Source organism: Schistocerca gregaria, chromosome X (assembly GCF_023897955.1).
Source record: "Schistocerca gregaria isolate iqSchGreg1 chromosome X, iqSchGreg1.2, whole genome shotgun sequence".
In the NCBI taxonomy this organism is placed as follows: Eukaryota; Metazoa; Arthropoda; class Insecta; order Orthoptera; family Acrididae; genus Schistocerca; species Schistocerca gregaria.
This window is the reverse complement of record NC_064931.1, coordinates 602,079,672-602,097,681: the sequence shown is the minus strand read 5'-3', so window position 1 is coordinate 602,097,681 and position 18,010 is coordinate 602,079,672. Positions and strand designations below refer to the sequence as shown.

The window sequence follows — 18,010 nt, the reverse complement described above, 5'->3', positions numbered from 1 at the left end:
CCTTTGTCTGCTCCTCTCCTAGTTTTATAGGTAGTATTTTCCAATTTTACATGCCTTAGCAATTATTTAATACAGGGTGTCACTCCTAAGAATCATCAGGCGCATTTCTCTGCTGTTTCAGCAGATATTTGCCATTTAATTTTTGCGTTGTGTATCTGTAATCAGCCCAAACAAATAGTGCTCATCACCTCTTTCAAGTAACTCCTGGTGAAGATCAGTTTGTTTCCTGTTACAAACAAAATGATTTTAAAATCAGAATTTTATGTGCCCATTTGATAGTGTCCCAGATTAGTGTAGTGCAATATTTGTTTTGTTGTTATATATAAATAGAGACAGTAAAACTCGAAGAGTAACTAGTACTCCTGCAGTGACAGCACTGCCCTGGCCTGCACTGACTGCTACTGCCAAGCATGCCACAGTACTGAGTAGGTGCTTGATTTCTGTTTATTCTTTGTGTTTTACTGTTTGTGTTAACACATACTGATGAAACAAATATCAGACTAGACTAACCTGGGACCACTCTGTCAAATGGGCACATAAAATTCTGATTTTTATATCATTTTGCTTGTAAGTGGAACTAGCAAACACTTTCTGCCAAAATTAGGCTTCACATAAACATTTTCATTTGGGCTGGCTCCAGTTACATAGCACAGAAACAAAATTGCAAATATCTGTTGAAACACCAGAGAAAATGTGCCAGTTGACTCTTAGGAGAGACACCCTGTGTAGATAATGGCATTTCTTTGAGCTTTAGTAATTCTGGTGCTGTGTGAAGTCCACAGTATTATTGTGCTGTTACTGTGTCTCTGTATTTTTGTATCAGTATTGGTTTGTCAGATGTTGTTTATTTGTTTGAAGTTCCTGTAGTAAATTACTAATGGAGAACACTGTGTTGTGAAAAGGGGACTGCTTTTGTCTAAAGTGTTGTTTTATTCTTCATTCTAGTTAGAGAAGGTACACTGGGGCATATCTGATGTAGATCTGTTTGAGATAAATGAAGCCTTTGCTTGCCAAACCATAGCAGTATTGAAGCAGTTGGGTCTTAATCCAGCAAAAGTTAATGTTAGTGGTGGTGCAATAGCCCTAGGGCATCCACTGGGGGCTTCTGGTATGTACTTGCTTTCAAGATGTTTTATTTGTAAATGCTTCTACTCAACCTCTTCTACTTAATTGCATGAGTATGAGCCATTGTGTCAGCAGTGGCATGTTATTTTTAAAACTGGCTTTAAAATTTAATATTGTCTTCTTCCATTAATTTGAGTCACAATATGGAGCTGATTTGAGTTTTAGTCATTAGTAGATAACAACTATGGCTCCAATTTCAAGAGTGTTTTATACACCTGCTTGCCAACAAGTGACAACCATATTATTAACTATGTGCAAAATTAGTGTCATTACTAGAACAATATTTTGACTCATTGAAGGAAATAATTTGGCGGCACAGATTCTAATGGATCATAATAACACTTGGTTGATCCAAGATGCACACATTTGTCACTTGCATGTTAGAGATATGGCTCATACAGTGCAGATTTTAAGTGCTATAATGAAGGCAGCATGTGCATTGATGACACATGGGCAAATCCTTTTTAACATAACACTTACCTTATTTTTGTCAAGTAGATAATATTTGGAATAGACAGGGAGGGAGTACAGAGGTATAGTTGAAGTAGACCAATCAAAACATTCTTTAGAGAAAAATGTAATGTTGGTAGTGAAATGTATAACTCATAAAAGCTAAATCATCTATAACTGTAATACAAACCAATCCATCATTATTGTAGTCCCCTAGCTTGATAATGCCCTAACATAACCTCATTCATTTACCTTGCATTAGATATCCACTATCTGAAGAAATCTGCTACAATTGGTTTAATTGTGATGATATACATTTCAGGAGCACGGATAATAGTGACTTTACTTCATGCTCTTCAAAGGACCAGAGGCAGGCGAGGTGTCGCCGCTCTCTGTATTGGAGGTGGAATGGGTATTGCTATTGGCATTGAAATGTGCTGAGATTATGGCAGATTTGCAATAATCAAGAGAAGGATGTGTTTTGTAGGTAAGTAAAATTATGTGGTACCATCTAAACAATCAATTTTTGGAAGTATTCATTTTTTCATCAACACAGGTATTAAATTTATTTGTAGGCGCCTAACAGTTTGCGAGAGTTAGTGAATGTGCCATTTCATTTAAGGAAAACAAATACAGCATTTGCTACTGCCAGGCACAGCAGCAGACAGCCCTCCCTCTCATTCACACAAGCACAATCCTCCTCCCCTTCTTACACATCCACGCACAATGATGATTATTTTTATAATAGGCAGAACTAATATACCATTCAACAATGTGAAAAGTAATACACATGCAGTTGTTCAGAGTCACTCTCGATTGTATTGTACAAAAATCTGCAAAATCTTCCCAAGTTTGAAATAACTATTCATTTATGATTAAAGAACTTAATTTTTAGAAGCAGCACTTATGTGAAGCCCACTTTTATTTTTTATATGAGATTCTCAAAGCTTTATGTCAAAGTTACAAAGCCACTGGAAGTATAACCATCACCTAGCTTGTGTCAGAATAGATAGTATCACAAGAATGAACTTTGGTTTTTGAAACGTGGAAATTTTGCAATTGTAGGAAATATTCCAGTAAGTGTCATACAATCACATACATAGAAACAGTCGCCTTCAATCTTTCATATTGACAGCAGAGAAAATATGGTCAGCAAGGGTTAGAATATTGAAGATCAAACCACTGGTTGTACACTATAGTGGAAAACAACCTCAACGAATCTAAACTCTGTACACAGGAACATATTGGCTTTAGTTTAGGTGGCAGGGAGTGTGAATGGGAAATCGGGGACTTCTTGGAGTCACTGATGTTCAAGAAACTGGAAAGACATATTGTACTTGTACATGTGATAAGAGCTCTGTCATTTCATCAGTGTGCCTTTATAGTTATTCAGAAAAGCTGATATACATGTCCTACTACCTTGGCTTCTTAGGGCAGACATACTCTGTTCTCTGGCCATACCCATAGCAGTAAGAAAAGAGGCTGGATGGGCGATGTTTATTTTCATCTTGTTTTAGGTTAACATTTAATCAGCTCAAATTTATTGAAATCAAACATTAACTAAAATCTGACAAAGGAAGTCAGTCAGTCTGAGATCGTAGTTAAAAGTGTCTTGTGTATGTCTATTCTTTTAGCAGGACGTCTCTGGGATAATGGCCGTTTACTATAGTGACAAAAAATAAAAACACCTACCGACGTCCTTATGATTTTATTTTATTTTGTCGCTACCAGTTTTGACCCTTCATTGCATCATCTTCAGGGTGTTTTGATGCGGTACAGGTTGATATGATCCCCATGCATAACCCATCATTGCCAGCATTACTGGATTCGCAGATAATGTGTCAGTTCTCCAACCAAGCACCAGTTGACGGTTGATGGTTGGAGTGCTGACACATCATCTGCGAATCCAGTATTGCTGGCAACTGATGGGTTATGCATGGGGATCATATCAACCTGTACCGCATCAAAATAGCCTGAAGATGACGCAATGAAGCATCGAAACTGGTGGCGACAAAATAAAATAAAATCATAAGGATGGCTGTAGGTGTATTTTTATTTTTGGTCATGATTAAAAGTGTCTCGTCATTGCATTCTTAACGCATCGCAAATCATACGTATGTAAAAAGGCAAGCTCTGAGCTAATAAAATGATCAGTGAACAGTAGGATTTGTAAGTGCAATTGGAAATGCAAACAGAGTCAATTGACATGGCTTTCTGTACAGTAAACACTGGAGATGATATCAACAATCCCATTAACAGTAACATCTGACTAAAATTAACACTTGTTTATAGATACAATTTTGAACTGCTTGAGTATAACAGCAGAAAGAAAATACAAAATTTAATGTGTAGATGTAGTCATTATGTCAAACATGTTGCTTTGATGTAAAGTACACTATAACCCCACTTTTATGTTCTCAGAATTACCGTTTTCCTGCCGTTTGACATTTTTTTATCATTCCTGTCAAATTTTCTATGTCTACAATGTTAATTTGCACCCAATTTTGCCTCAACGTATTTATAATTTTCCAGCAATTTACACACTAAAAAAAAATATTCATGGAGGAAAGAAACTGACACTGGCATGATGTTGACTGTCCAGTAGTGTTTACAAGTATTACGTAGTTAAATTTCTTGACACCAGGGCACTCTACTCGGCAGATTTGAACTAGTAAACATGTAAACGTTGAAACAACTCATGCCACTATCTCCCACTAATGCCAAGCTCTACTTCGAGTGATGGCTGATGGGAGTAACGAGGTTCATTTGAATGAAGATATCATGACCAATCACAACCATTTCCACACTGCCTTTACCGTGCAAACGCAGTTTTGTGATTGTTGTGATCATCGTGACACCTTTGTCAAACCATATTTAGCGTGTTTCGGCCTTTGGCCACTTGTAGCGCTAGTTGACACAGTCATTCACATTGCATTGCTCAAATGTTTTTAGTTGAAACACAATTCCGGTTATGTTATTTTTTTTTTTTTTTTTTTTTTTCATGCTGAATGAAACGTGTTTCGAGAATTTATTCTCCTGGTCAAGTGCAGTATTTTCATATGTAATTTTTGTGTCGTTACACAAATAGTGAGAGAGGTGTGTGTGATAACATCAAAAAGACGACTACAGTGCATGAGAGGCAGAATAACACATATTCAAACAGCACACAAAAAGTTATATACATTTTTGCACTTGACAACAACAAAAAAATTCTAGAAATGTGTCATGCTAAGCCCGAAAAAATATGTAACTAGGGCAATATTTCATTATTTACATAATGAATGACAGCTGCAGGCTTTCCAAAACCATCAATTCTAGTTATCAGTTCCAGTTATATCGGCAGTTTTTATTAGATAATAAACACGCCCCAGACAAGTCTTTTGATGCCTGTTATGTACATATACAATACATAATGTGCAAAAATGCAATGTTATATCCTATATTTAACTTTTACAGCTTTAAACATTATTCCCCGCATTTTACACCGTGTCCCTTGAAAAGTGTAAAAGCGGGGTTGGTTTCACTGTAAATGTAAACATAACAATAGCAAACCCTCCCCTGGAATCTTAATATGTTCTTTATCCATGAAAAAAACAGTCACTCCATTGCCAGTGAACTAGTGATGACTATTGATGATTGCAGAAAGCAAGGAAATTAATTTAATTCACAGAATGAAATTTTCACTGAAGTGGAGTGAGTGCTGATATGAAGGTTTCCTGGAAGATTGAAACTGTGTGCCAGACCGATACCTGAACTCGAGATCTTTGCCCTTCATTGGCAGCCAAGAGCACTTGCTTGTGAAAGGAAAAGATCCCAATTTCAAGTCTAGATTTGATACACAGTCGTAATCTGCCAAGAAATTTCAAAATCATTCTCATTGACCAAGTAACTCAACAGCCTCTGTTTGTAGGTTTATTCTGTTCACAAGTCACATCAGGAATGCTAGGAAAAATTTGATTTTATAAATTCTCATAGACTGTGTCCACTGTCTCTTTAAAAATTATGTAGATACTTTAAAAAATTAGTTTTTATTAGGCACTATAAGGAAATTCATAAAGTGATTTAGTTTTTCACGTTTCCCATGTCTTTAAAAGGAGTAACATTTGGTAATTTTAGATGAATAGCACATACACTCTAGTGTGTAAGCCATATTGTACATTTCATGACTGACCATTCAGAAAATTCAAAAATGACTGTGAGTTTGCGGAGGATGGCAAACATTTTGCTTGACTGCCATGTAATACTGAACTGATTGTAAAAGTGTATGAAGAAGATATTTGTGGGAACAGGAAGCAGACAGGTAAAGACTATAAAGCCATTGAACTATCACGTTTTCTTCCCATCATTTGTGGAACTGTCTAGAAGAAACTTATTTCAGCTTGCCATGTTGTTACATTGCAGTTTGAGGATATTCAGGGAAAATGTTGAATGTAAATGGCCTGAAACATATAACAACTAAAAGCAGTTGCTTGAACAGAATGCTGTACCTGTGCAACACACTGCTTATTTTTTGACTCGTTGTTGAAGACAGTGTGACCACTGTCAGCTGCTCATACGGTCTAACCCTTTATGATTGAATAGGTCAAAATTGATTGAAAACAAGAATTGAACATACTACAGCAAATGGACTCCTCCTACCAGTGCTTCCAAAATTCAGAAAATCACTGTAGTTGCTATGTAGAAATCTGAGGGCACTAATTTGAAGATTATTCTGGAAATTGGAGTTAAATCAAGACATTCGCCTTTTTAAATTAGGAAATTCTGAGAAATTTTTGGACTGTGATAGGAATGCAGTATTAATTTATTTTGAGGCAACTATGTAATGAGTTTTTCAGAGATGGAATCCAGATTCACTCAGCTGCATATATCCACTGTGAGAAGCAGTCACCATAGAGATTACTCAGAAGATGAAATTAGATTAGATTTTCTGTTCTTTCCATAGACTCACAAATTTTGTTCAATTTTCTGACCCAAACTGAGGAATTGAGCCATATGGTGCAGTGGTTACACCGCAGGACGTTCATTTGGAAGAGTTTGGGTTCAAACTCCTGTCTGACAGTTCAGGTTTAGGTTCTCAAGGATTTCTGTAAACTGATTGACATATTTTGGGATGGTTTCATTGAAAAGAATATGGCCAGTTTCCATCCCTCTCCTTGAGCTTTGTGAGCATGAACAAACTTCTGATATCATCATTATTAATGAAACACAAAACTCAAATATTTCTTATAGTGAGGAGATCCTTCGAAAAAATGCATAATAAACATTTACAGGACACTGACATCCTATATGTCCCTTACACAGGTCCTAAGTACAGTGGCCTTCAGTGATGTGGAATAAGTAACAACTTTTTAATTTTTTCATTCACAAAAGAATATAAAACTTAAAAAACACAAACATGTATACATATACCTGCTTAAGTGCATGAAACTACCAGACCTTTGCACCTAGTCATAGTCATCATCAAAAAAAAAGTTTACAGTGCTTACTTACACACATTTCATTTCTATTGCGCAGATACTTTAATGTAGCAAGTAATCATGAACAGTCAAAAAGTGAACACTTAGACAGTCACAGGGAGAATATTGGTGCGGGGAACAAGCTCAGCCTTTGTTTCACACCCATGTTTTGTGCTTCTGCAAAAGCAGTGCTGAAACATAGTGATAGTGTTCATTGAAATGTTTGGTAATATAGCAACTAATAGTGTCGCACTAATTGACATATTCGATGAAGATAGATACAGCTATGAAGTGCGTATCAGTTATCGGTAATAATATAAAATTATAATCAAATTGAACTGAAAGTTATGATATGGATATTTGCCATTTAGGTTAACTAACAAAATTATATAAAACTTCAAACATATTGGATGAAAGTTTTTTGGCAAATTACATTAATCACTTTAATCTCTGGTATCAACCATGTCCATTGTGAGATGAGTCATCAGCAGAATGATTGGTGTGTATTATATTGTTGTCAATTGCTATGATGTGCCACATTATATGCCCTATGAGATTTGTTAGGATATATCAATGGAGTATCTAGCAAATGGCTAGTTTCAACAGAAGGTCAGAATATGTTTCAAAATTTGGTCTAAAGATAAATATATTGTCAATTACATAATAAAAGTAAGTTAATGAATATTTAATATTTTCTTAAACATGTATTTACTTGTGAGCACTTATTGTAAAAGACTGCCTGTTTTGACATAAATGTTTCAGAATTGTTGTTTAAATCACATTGCAGGATACCAGCTGGTGTGTTGCCATTGTAGGGACATCAAAATAATGACTGCAGTGAGTGAAGTGCCAAATCAAAATGCATTACACACCAGAAAAGTAGAAACATTGTGCAAATGTAAAACAGTGTCCTCAGTCACTACATTTGAGAAATGATTATGATGGTGTTCAGCAACATGAATACATTTCGCTATGGCATAACTATGTGGGTTGTACGAAACTACAAAAGCATTGCAAGATGTACATGTTTGAATGTAAATACAGATGTTAGGCAAGCCTGCAGGTTGCGCTGTTGTATTTGACCCCAAACAGCACCTGTGAAATATCCTCAATATGTTGCAGGTATCAATCATGGTTCTGTGTAGTTATGAGTGCATCATGTCAGAGCAAATTGTTGGTGCTCATGGTGGGTGTTTCCATAACCGAGTTAGCTGAAGTGTTAAGTGTTTCAAGAGGCACCATATCAAAGATTTATACTGCATGCAGGGAGAGTGGGAAAACAACATCTGCAAAGTCACAACAGGGACAAAAGTGTGTAAGTGATGGTGATAGACGGTCATTGAAGGGAGAAGGAAGGAGGAATAAGAGTTTAACATTCTGTCGACTGTGCAGTCATTAGAGACGGAGCACAAACTTGGACTACAAAAAGATGGGGAAGGAAATTGGCCATGCACTTTCCAAAAGGAAGCATACCAGCATTTTCCTGGAGTGATTTAGGAACAGTACGAAAAATCTAATTTTGGATGGCTGGACAGGGAGTGCACTTTCATCCTCCCCAAACATGAGTCCAGTGTGTCACTGAAGAGGATTGTGGCCGTAATAAGAGCACATCATCTGCAGAAGTCATTGTAGAACTCACAAACCCTATCAGCCTCAAAACAATACAAATGGAACTTCATAATAAGCAGGGAGTTGCGGGGCAAGCTGGAATTCCAACCTCGGGCATGGATGTGTATGATGTCCTTAGGTTAGTTAGGTTTATGTAGTTCCAAGTTCTAGAGGACTGATGACCACAGATGTTAAGTCCCATAATGCTCAGAGCCATTTGAACCATTTTGGAATTCCGAGACCACTCATTAGTGACTAAAATGCCTGTAGCAGGAAAATATCATACCAAAGCCTTAAAATCTTAACTATAGAACAATGGAAGAAAGTAATTACGTTGGATGAGTCTTGTTTCACACTGTTTTCAACTTCTGGCTTGTTTGTGTCCAAAGAGTGAAACATGGTGAGGGTTTAGTGATGATTTGGCGAGCCATATCGTGGTATTCCATGGACCCCCATACTTACTCTGCAAGATCACAATACTGCCATGGATTGTGTGACCATATTGGCTGATAAGGTCCATCCTATGGTACAGTCTTTGTTCCCCAATGGGGATGTGTTCAGTGATGACATTGCCCCAGTTCACACAGCTTACATCGCTCAGGATTGGTTTTTTGAGCATGAGGATGAATTGTCACATCTCCCCTGACCACCACAGTCACTAGATCTTGATATTATTCAGCCTTTGTGTTCTGCTTTGGAGAGAAGGGTGCCTGATCACCATACACCTCCATCATCCTTACCTGAATGTGTCACTGTTTGTAGGAAGAATGGTATAAGGTTCCCTTGGAAACACTACAGAACCTTTGTTTATCCAGTTTGAGATGCTTGGAGACTGTTTCAAATGATCTAGAAATTGGCGCTGAGCAGTTCCGTAGTGTGAGCGTCCTTCAAAAACTAAAAGTTGTCAACAAAATGGTACCATCTGCTGTAGAAACTAAGTCTAAAATGAATATAACATCAAATGGGCAGTTTTCCCCACCAATCTGCAGTGCTATTGGTGTACAGATTTAACGTAATAAAACTGAATAGTAGCTTTGTCATCAGTTTGTGTTGCTAATGATCAACCAATCACACTTGCGTGAGTACTTATTTTACACTTTCCCCCATCAGTCTATCAATGTTTTAACTGTAAAGTTTAGTGCAGACAGTTGAAATCATTCTACCTACCCTGTGGTTGAATATCATGTGGAAGTCAGTGTGAATGAATAAGAAGAGAGTGACATTTTTGGAATTTCTGCTTTTAGAATTTTTCACTTTTATCAGTTGAATCTTATTGGTCTCAGGCTGTTTTAGTGAAGGCTCTAATAAACACATTATTGTGTGTCCCAAATGCAAGAAACAAGGACATTATTCAAGCTTCACAGCTTGTCGGTGTATCTATTATTGAAAAAAAATCTTCAGCTTCTTTCAGTTCCCAATATTAAAATTCTGAAAATTTTTTACATTGTAATCTCATCAATTACATATAAAGTAGCAGAGTTCATGTAAGTAAAATTAACTCATACATTTTATGATTGTGTGACTATTAATGTTTTTATGTTTGTTTCAGGATTTTATAGCACCATTCCTTTCGACAATAAGGTGTGTGGCATACGTATTATAGAAAATTGGTAGTATATTCTATATATGTGCACAGTTTTTATGGATCGTGGTTCTTAAATAGCATTTATTGGTTATGTTGGCCTCTTATGTAACAAATTTTATCTATGGCAGTGTGAAAATACAATATATTAGCTTTATTTTTTTGTAGTCTTTGACTTATACTGGATCAGTGAGAGGAATTGTGTAGACTGTATGTGGCAGAAAGGTTTTGTGTACAAAACCCTGTGCTTTGTCTGTGCAGTATGCATTAATGTGTACTTTGTTTTTGGGGTAATATTTTCATTGGTGTATGAATTATATTTATTTGAAGTGAAAACTAATGATTCATGAGACAATTGATCTTATGAAAATCAGCTGTAATAATGAAAATCCTTAAAGGTGAATAAATAATTCAGTGTAATTTAAAATTGATGATTTTATTTTTGCATATGTCTGACACCACTGGTCCCACAAGTTATTGAAATATATTGCTTGATTTCAAGATCATACTTTACCTTTTTTTTGCAAAGAATTCTATTCAATCATTCGTTTATCATACTTCATAGCTTTTATCATGAAGAGAAGAGTCAACCAGGATACACACATACACATTATCTTACAAGGGGAGGCCACGATGTTGGGATCATTTATTTACTTCAAACTTTATATGCCTTTAGTAGGCCATTGAAACAACATAATGTGCAAATAGTAAGGTGCACTCCTCTGGCAATTCCAAGAAAATCACAAGAGAAGTTTTACATGTCTATTATGTATGTCTAGGTTCTCAGCTTTTCAAGAATTTGAGATATTTTGACGTTTCATTTGTGCTAATGTTCCCAGAACAACAAATAGCTTGCCTGGTGAGGTTCTTCCAATACCATGAAAAGATCTAAGATATGAGCCTTGAGAATCCAGTCATGAAAGCAGTAAAACACTTCATTTTCAACAGTCAAGCAGTGTTAACTTCTAGTGCGTAGTCCAAGCACAACACAGTACATCTCATAATTAAACACACAAATCTCTATTAGAAATGTGATGCCAATCAGAAAAATTAAAAAAAAAAAAAAAAAAACACAGAATTTCTTCTACATAGTCAAAGCTCAAATTAATATGAGCTTTCCAATGATCTGGTTCACTGTTGTATGACAAACAGAAATTGCAACACCATGAGCAAATAATCATAAATGAATGAGGTATAATCCACATATAAACAAAGAAAGGTTTGAATGTAATGATAAATCCAGTCACATTTCAGGACCGAAATCAATATTTGACGTCATCAATCCTGTGGTAAGAGCTACATTTAATGTCTTTGAATCAGGCAGACAATGATTGTATTACCAAGCTATGGTATTCAAGATATCTTTTGTCAAAGCTAAACGTTCAGCTGTATTGACTGCTGGGCTAGTATCATCATCATGATACTGACACAATACAAAACACTCACAGTGTGTGATATATCAGGTGAGAGGCAGGCCAAGGAAGAAATGATATCTATTATGCATTTTAAATGTCTTCGATATTTCTAGCAACATGTCGAAAATTGCCTGATTGAGAGACAGTGCAATGAATGAGGTGAAGGAAGGGCAACACATCAGGTTGTACATATTCCCTGGTATTGCAGTTGATCTTGAGAGTACTCACACTTTGAAATGGCTGACTTTGTTTATGATATCTGTTGCTTAGTTAGACCATCACCCAAGTCTTTCTGTCCAGTGAAAAACATAAATGAAATTAATCACAGTGTGAACACACTCAAAATGTTTAGTAGGGTATGCAGTGGATAGTTACATTCTCTACAAAATCTACATCTGCATCTACATACATACTCTGCAAACCACTGTATGGTGTATAGTAGAGCATACCTTTTGTCACTATTGGTCAGTCCCTTTATTCCACTTGCAAATGAAGCAAGCGAAAAACACCTGTCTGTACATTTCCATACCCGCCCTAATTTCTCTTATCTCACCCGTGATTCTTACGTGAAATATATATCGGTAGCAGTAGAAATGCTCTGCAGTCATCCGCAAATGCTGGTCCTCTAAATTTTCTCAACAGTGTTTTAAGAAAAGAATGTAGTCTTCCCTCCAGGGATTTCCATTTGAGTTCTCAAAGGATCCCCATAATGCATGTGTGTTGATCAGACCTGCTGATAACAAATCTAGCAGCATGCCTCTGAATGACTTTGATGTGTATGCAATGGGTATCCCAAACACTCAAGGAGAACTCAACAATGGATCACAGTAGTGTTCTGTTTTTGGTTTCCTTTACAAGTGAATTACACATTACAAAAATTTTCCCAGTAAACCAAAGCAGACCATTCGCCTTCCCTACAACCAACCTTACATGCTTGTTCCAATTCATATCACTTTGGTATGTTACACCTAGATATTTGTCATGACTGTCAAGCAGCTCACCACCAATACTAATAGGTTCATGCAAAAGTTTGTAGTGTTCTTGTCTTGTATGTTGGTATTCCAGTTGCTGTGAGTTTATTTATCGATGGTTATTTTTTATTTGTAGTTCACTGTCACTATTTGTGTATACATATAAGTCACTTTGTGATCTAGAGATGGTTGATAGCGCTTTGGATGCTAGAAAATGGATTGCCAGGTGGTGAAGTCAGACCATTTCTAACATTCTTCTATTTCAGTAGAGGGATGACAGCAGCAGAGGCAGCCAGAAATATTTGCGCTGTGTATGAGGATAAAGCCATTAGACACAGCACAACAAGAAAGTGGTTTTTGTTTTAAGGAGGGCCGTTTTGACATTAGTGATACTAGTTTACTCAAGATCTTGCAACTGTGATGAACTGTGATCGTTCCTCCATTGTGCAGCATTTACATACATTGGGGAAAGTTGAAAAATTGGGTGTTTTGGTACTACACGTTCTAAGCCAAAATCACAAAAATCTGTGGGTGGTAATATGTGCATCTCTGCTTGCTCATCATCAATTGGCTCGTGAACAACACCGACCCTTTCTATCCTGTATCATTACTGGTGATGAGAAATGGTGTCCTTATGCTAACACAAGGAAAAGAAAGGAATGGCTGACCAAACAAAGCAGCAACTCGCTGTAAGTAGACCTACGCAAATCCACAAAAGGTAATGTTATGTATCTGTTGGAACTGTGACATTGTGCTGTACTAAGAATTGCTTCACCGAGGTGTAACCATCACTGCTGACATATATTTTCAACAACTGAGATGTCTTATAGATGCAGTCAAAGAACAATGACCAGAAAGACTGCGTGAAGTGATGCTACTCCATGATAACGCCTGCCTGCGTTCTTCTCAACTGACAAAAAAACACTATACAGGAGTTGGGTTGGGAAATCATTCTGCATCCACCTTACTCATCTAATCTTGCTCCCTCAAATTGTCACCTTTTTTGCGCTCTATCAAACAACCTTCAAGGGACTTCCTCTTGGAATGAAAATGCTCCGAACATGGCTCTATCAATTCTTAGCCTCAAAACTACATGATTTCTACAGTTGCGGAATCGAAAAGTTACCCCCAACATTGGCAGACTGTTCTAAATAGTGAAGGAGACTATATTATTGATGACTAGTCTCTTCTATGCATATTTGATGTGTTCATTAAACATATGGGAAAATTCTATGAACTTGTACACCAACCCAATATATTTGAATACGGAAGGATTGTTTATTTATTCATCTCCATTAACTTACATTTTTCTACACTTACATTGGAGCAAACTGCCATTAATCACACCAGACAGAAATTCTGTAACCTCCTACAGTCACACGATAACACTTTCCCATACAACACATCATCATCAGCAGCAGCAGCAGCAGTCACAGATTGCTGCTCACCCTGTCACTCAAATCATGTATGTATATAGTGAAGAAGAGAGGCCCTACCACACTTCACTTGGGGACTGATGATATGCTTGTCTCTGATGAACACTAACCACCAGGATAACCTACTAGGTTCTGTTACTTAAGGCGACTTTGAGTCACACTCATACTTGTGAACCTAATCCATTGGTTCAGACCATTGTTGAAAATCTGCAGCTGGGCCCTGTGTCAAACACCTCCCACTAAGCTAGCTAGGGATGTAGTCTGCCTGTTGCCCATCAACAATGGTTTGTGGCATATCATGTGAGAAAAGGGTAAAATGAGATTCGCATGAGTGATGCTTTCTAAATCTGTGCTGATTTGTGAATAGAAGCTTTTTTGCTCAATGAAATTTATTATACTCAAACTTAGAATGTGCTCAGGAATTTTGCAGCAAATTGATGTTTAAGGATTGTGATCTGTAATTTTTCAGTTTCGTTCCTTTGCCCTTTTGCCCTTCGCATACACAAGAGTCACCTGTGATTTTTTCCAGCCACTTGGGTCTTTGTGCTGGGTGAAGGTTGGCAAGCTGCCAAGGTAAGGTGCCAGTTGCAAAGAGTACCCTCTGTAAAAACTGAATTCGGATTCTATTTGGATAGAGCGACTCAGTAGTTTTTAACTATCTCAGTTGCTTCTTGACACCAGGGATGCCTATTCCTATGTCCTCCATACAGGAATCTCTGTGACTATCAAATGATTGACTGTGTGTCTGTATGATCCTCCTCTTTGAATGCTTTTGTAAATCCAAAATGTAAAACTTCATCTTCTCTTTTGCTGTCTTCTATTGCCAAACTAGATTGGTTGAAGAATGATTGGACAGAAGCCTTCGACCAAGTTGGTGATTTTACATGGGACTGTAATTATCTTTCGCCGGCCTATACTGTCAGAAGTTTTTGAATGCTTTCCACATTGATCTTTTTACAGACACTTTTAATTTCTGCCAGCTTTTACCTGTCAACATTTCCATGTCTTTTTTTGAACTGAGACTGCAACAGTAACTGCTCCTCAGCATTTTCAGAGTTTTGTTATTAAACTACAGTGAGCCTTTCTGGTCCTTAATCAATGTACTCAGCACATACTTTTCCAGAGCATAATTTACAGTCCATGTAAACATTGCTCGTAATTCCTCTTTGTCCATAATATTTGAACTAAATGATGTCCATTCATAGTGTAAGTAGAATGCTAACAACAGTGTATCTTTTCTTTCCAGCATAAAAACTCTCCAAGCCTTCTTGATGGATTTATTAACTTGGCACTGTGGTGATAACATGACCACTAATCCCATATTTCAATAACAGTTTTAAAATGTTATCACAAGAACAGAGATTCAAATAAAGCTGAAGCTTCAGTGAAGGGGGGAAAAGTGCAAGCTCAAAATGAGGACATCTATAATGAAAGCATTCAGTAACTGTTAAAGAAAATACTGTGTGCCAAATACTTTAAAAAAGAAGAAATGCTAAAATGCTCCTACATACAACGTCTGTAGGAAAAATTGTCTATCCAGTCACTCATTGATCATATTTCAGAACTGAAGATAAGATAATGTTGAAATACATACAAAATGGTCTCAGTGAAGAAAACTACACTAAAAATTCCTCTTTACACTCAGATATAAAGCTATAGAACTGGAAAGTAACGACTCTCCTTCAAGTGAAGGAAGGCTATTGGAACTGAGGGCTACCTCTCACAGTCTTACACAAGAACTGCCCCCACCACTCTCTTTTCAAGCAGTAGTTTTTGTCATTAGTCTTTGGAACAAAGGACCATTCTGTATGATAGGAGATGCACATCATTCCAGTTTTTTAAGATGATCACAGGAACAGATGAGCAAAAGTATAGGAAAAAGATATCTTAGGGATTTGAATTTCCATTGACAATCGGCTCATTAGAAAATGAGCACAAACTTTGACTCAACAATGATATACTTTTGGAAGGAACCATTCCAGCATCCGCCTGAAGTGTTTCAGGTAACTGCTGAAAATCGAGAAAAGGTAGAACAAATGGGAATTTAGACATTACCCTGTCTGAATTTGTGTCTCAACCATTGTACTACTTTATTCTGTCACAATTATGAACCTATATCACATTAGATTTTTGTAAAGTTGTTATGTGCTCTTGTATGGAAATTTCTTAGGGATAATCAGTGTGTCTGTAGAGACCAACATTGACCTCACAAGCACAGGTCATGTAAAAGTCGGCTCATTATGTATCGTTACAGAATCTACAAAACCAGAATTTTAAGCACTTAACTTTCAGAAAGCCATTCATGCAGTTCTGTACAGTCACTTGCTACACAGAACACATGTAAAATCTTGTAACATCTTTTATCTTTGCTATCAAGGAACGAAGATATATTAATTGCAGAGACATGTAAGTCATAGATTTAATGGCGACACCACAAGCAGTGGTAACTATACTACATGATCTCTGACCACACAAAGCTGTCATCTGGGATCTACCAAAATGAAAATACAACCAGCCACAGAGTGGATGGAAATCAGTTTCTCTTGGGGCATTTACATGAGGCAGATCATTGATAGTTAAACTATTCCACCACCTTCACACTGCCACTGCTGATGGATTCTGATTATAATTTTATGTCCCAGATTAGTATTCCCAGCAGACACTAAAAAGTTGCGCAAATTCTTCCTTGGCAGCTCCCAGGAGCTGAACCACTTGTATTAATCAGCTGCTAGGGGGAAATAGTGAGCAAGTTGTGGCAAACACGGAAGCTATTGCAACATGGTGGAACGACCGAGCGCCCAAGTCTGCAAGCGAAGCATAATGACAACATGGAAGCCAAGAGATACTGTCATACTAGAGACAAAGAAGAGTGTCATAAGGAGGCCTTGGTACAACACAACAATAAGTGTTCAGGTGTCAAACCAACAGAAAAGAGCTTCTAAAAAGTGAAGTTGTGAAAGTATGAAGTCACTAGGAGAGCTGACAGTGAGAGAGAACCAGGACACATGATGCGATTCTTCTGTTTCTCCCAGCATACTTCTTGCTCGAACAGTCCATGGGTGTACTGCTGGACCATAGTGTCCAACGAGCACAATATCTCGGTGAACAGACATGTCGCCATCGTCTGATGTGCTGACGAACTGAGTTCCTGAGGACGAGTGGCTGTCTTAAATCTCCTCCCATCGCAAGGCGTTCTCTCCGTGGTCCGCGCCCATGCTTCGGTGGTCGGTGAGACACTAGCGTCATCGTCTGTGGTAGCGTCAGTTTATTTGCCTCGTCTGCCCTAGTCACTCGTTCGTTTCCTTTGCTGAGCGTCTTTTTAATTAGACTCAATGCTGGTTCCCATGCCCTGCTGAGGTTGTAGCCGCAATCTCGGTTGATGAGTCTGTCCCTGGTATGAATTTTGATAGCGTCTCTGACAACGCTGTCCCAGTATTTAGATGTCTGTGCCAAGACCCTGGTATGTTGGTAGTCCATTTCGTGATTTTCAGACAAACAGTGCTCTGCAACTGCTGACTTGTTGGGGTATCAAAGTCGAATGTGCCTGACAGGATTGATACCTGGACCATAATGTTCACAGCTGTTCTGGCATTACAGTTAACCACATCTTGACAGTGCAGTGAGGCAGGTCAGTGTTGGACTTGAGAGGGTATTTTGAATGCTAACAAGACACACACTTTGGTAGTACCAGGTGATAGTATCAGAGGGTGGGCTATACTACACATGGCCTGCACCTGAATAGGATTGGGGTGGTTGGTGAAGCCTGTAATTGACATTACAGTAGATCAGGACTTCCCAACATGTGGTCCGCGAACCCCTTAGGGGTCCACTGGCTCTTTCTAGGGGGTCCACAACCACCTTTGACCAAATCGTATAAAATAATGAGTAAAATTATTGAATAAAAATGTGAAAATCAATATCATCACTTTTTTTCTGTGTGTAAAATATGTGTACTTTTACTTCAGGT

General features: G+C 37.6%; 1 protein-coding gene across 1 annotated transcript in view; it reads left to right on the top strand.

Annotated features, from left to right (window-relative positions):
- Nucleotides 1-10,648, top strand: part of LOC126298934 (acetyl-CoA acetyltransferase, cytosolic-like) — a 66,615-nt gene extending 55,967 nt beyond the window's left edge. The window contains exons 7-9 of the mRNA XM_049990531.1: nucleotides 946-1,108; nucleotides 1,898-2,062; nucleotides 10,189-10,648. Coding sequence (XP_049846488.1) covers nucleotides 946-1,108; nucleotides 1,898-2,016 — 282 coding nt within the window. The 3' untranslated portion in view covers nucleotides 2,017-2,062; nucleotides 10,189-10,648. The remainder of the gene's footprint in view (nucleotides 1-945; nucleotides 1,109-1,897; nucleotides 2,063-10,188) is intronic.
- The last annotated feature ends 7,362 nt before the right edge of the window (nucleotides 10,649-18,010 follow it).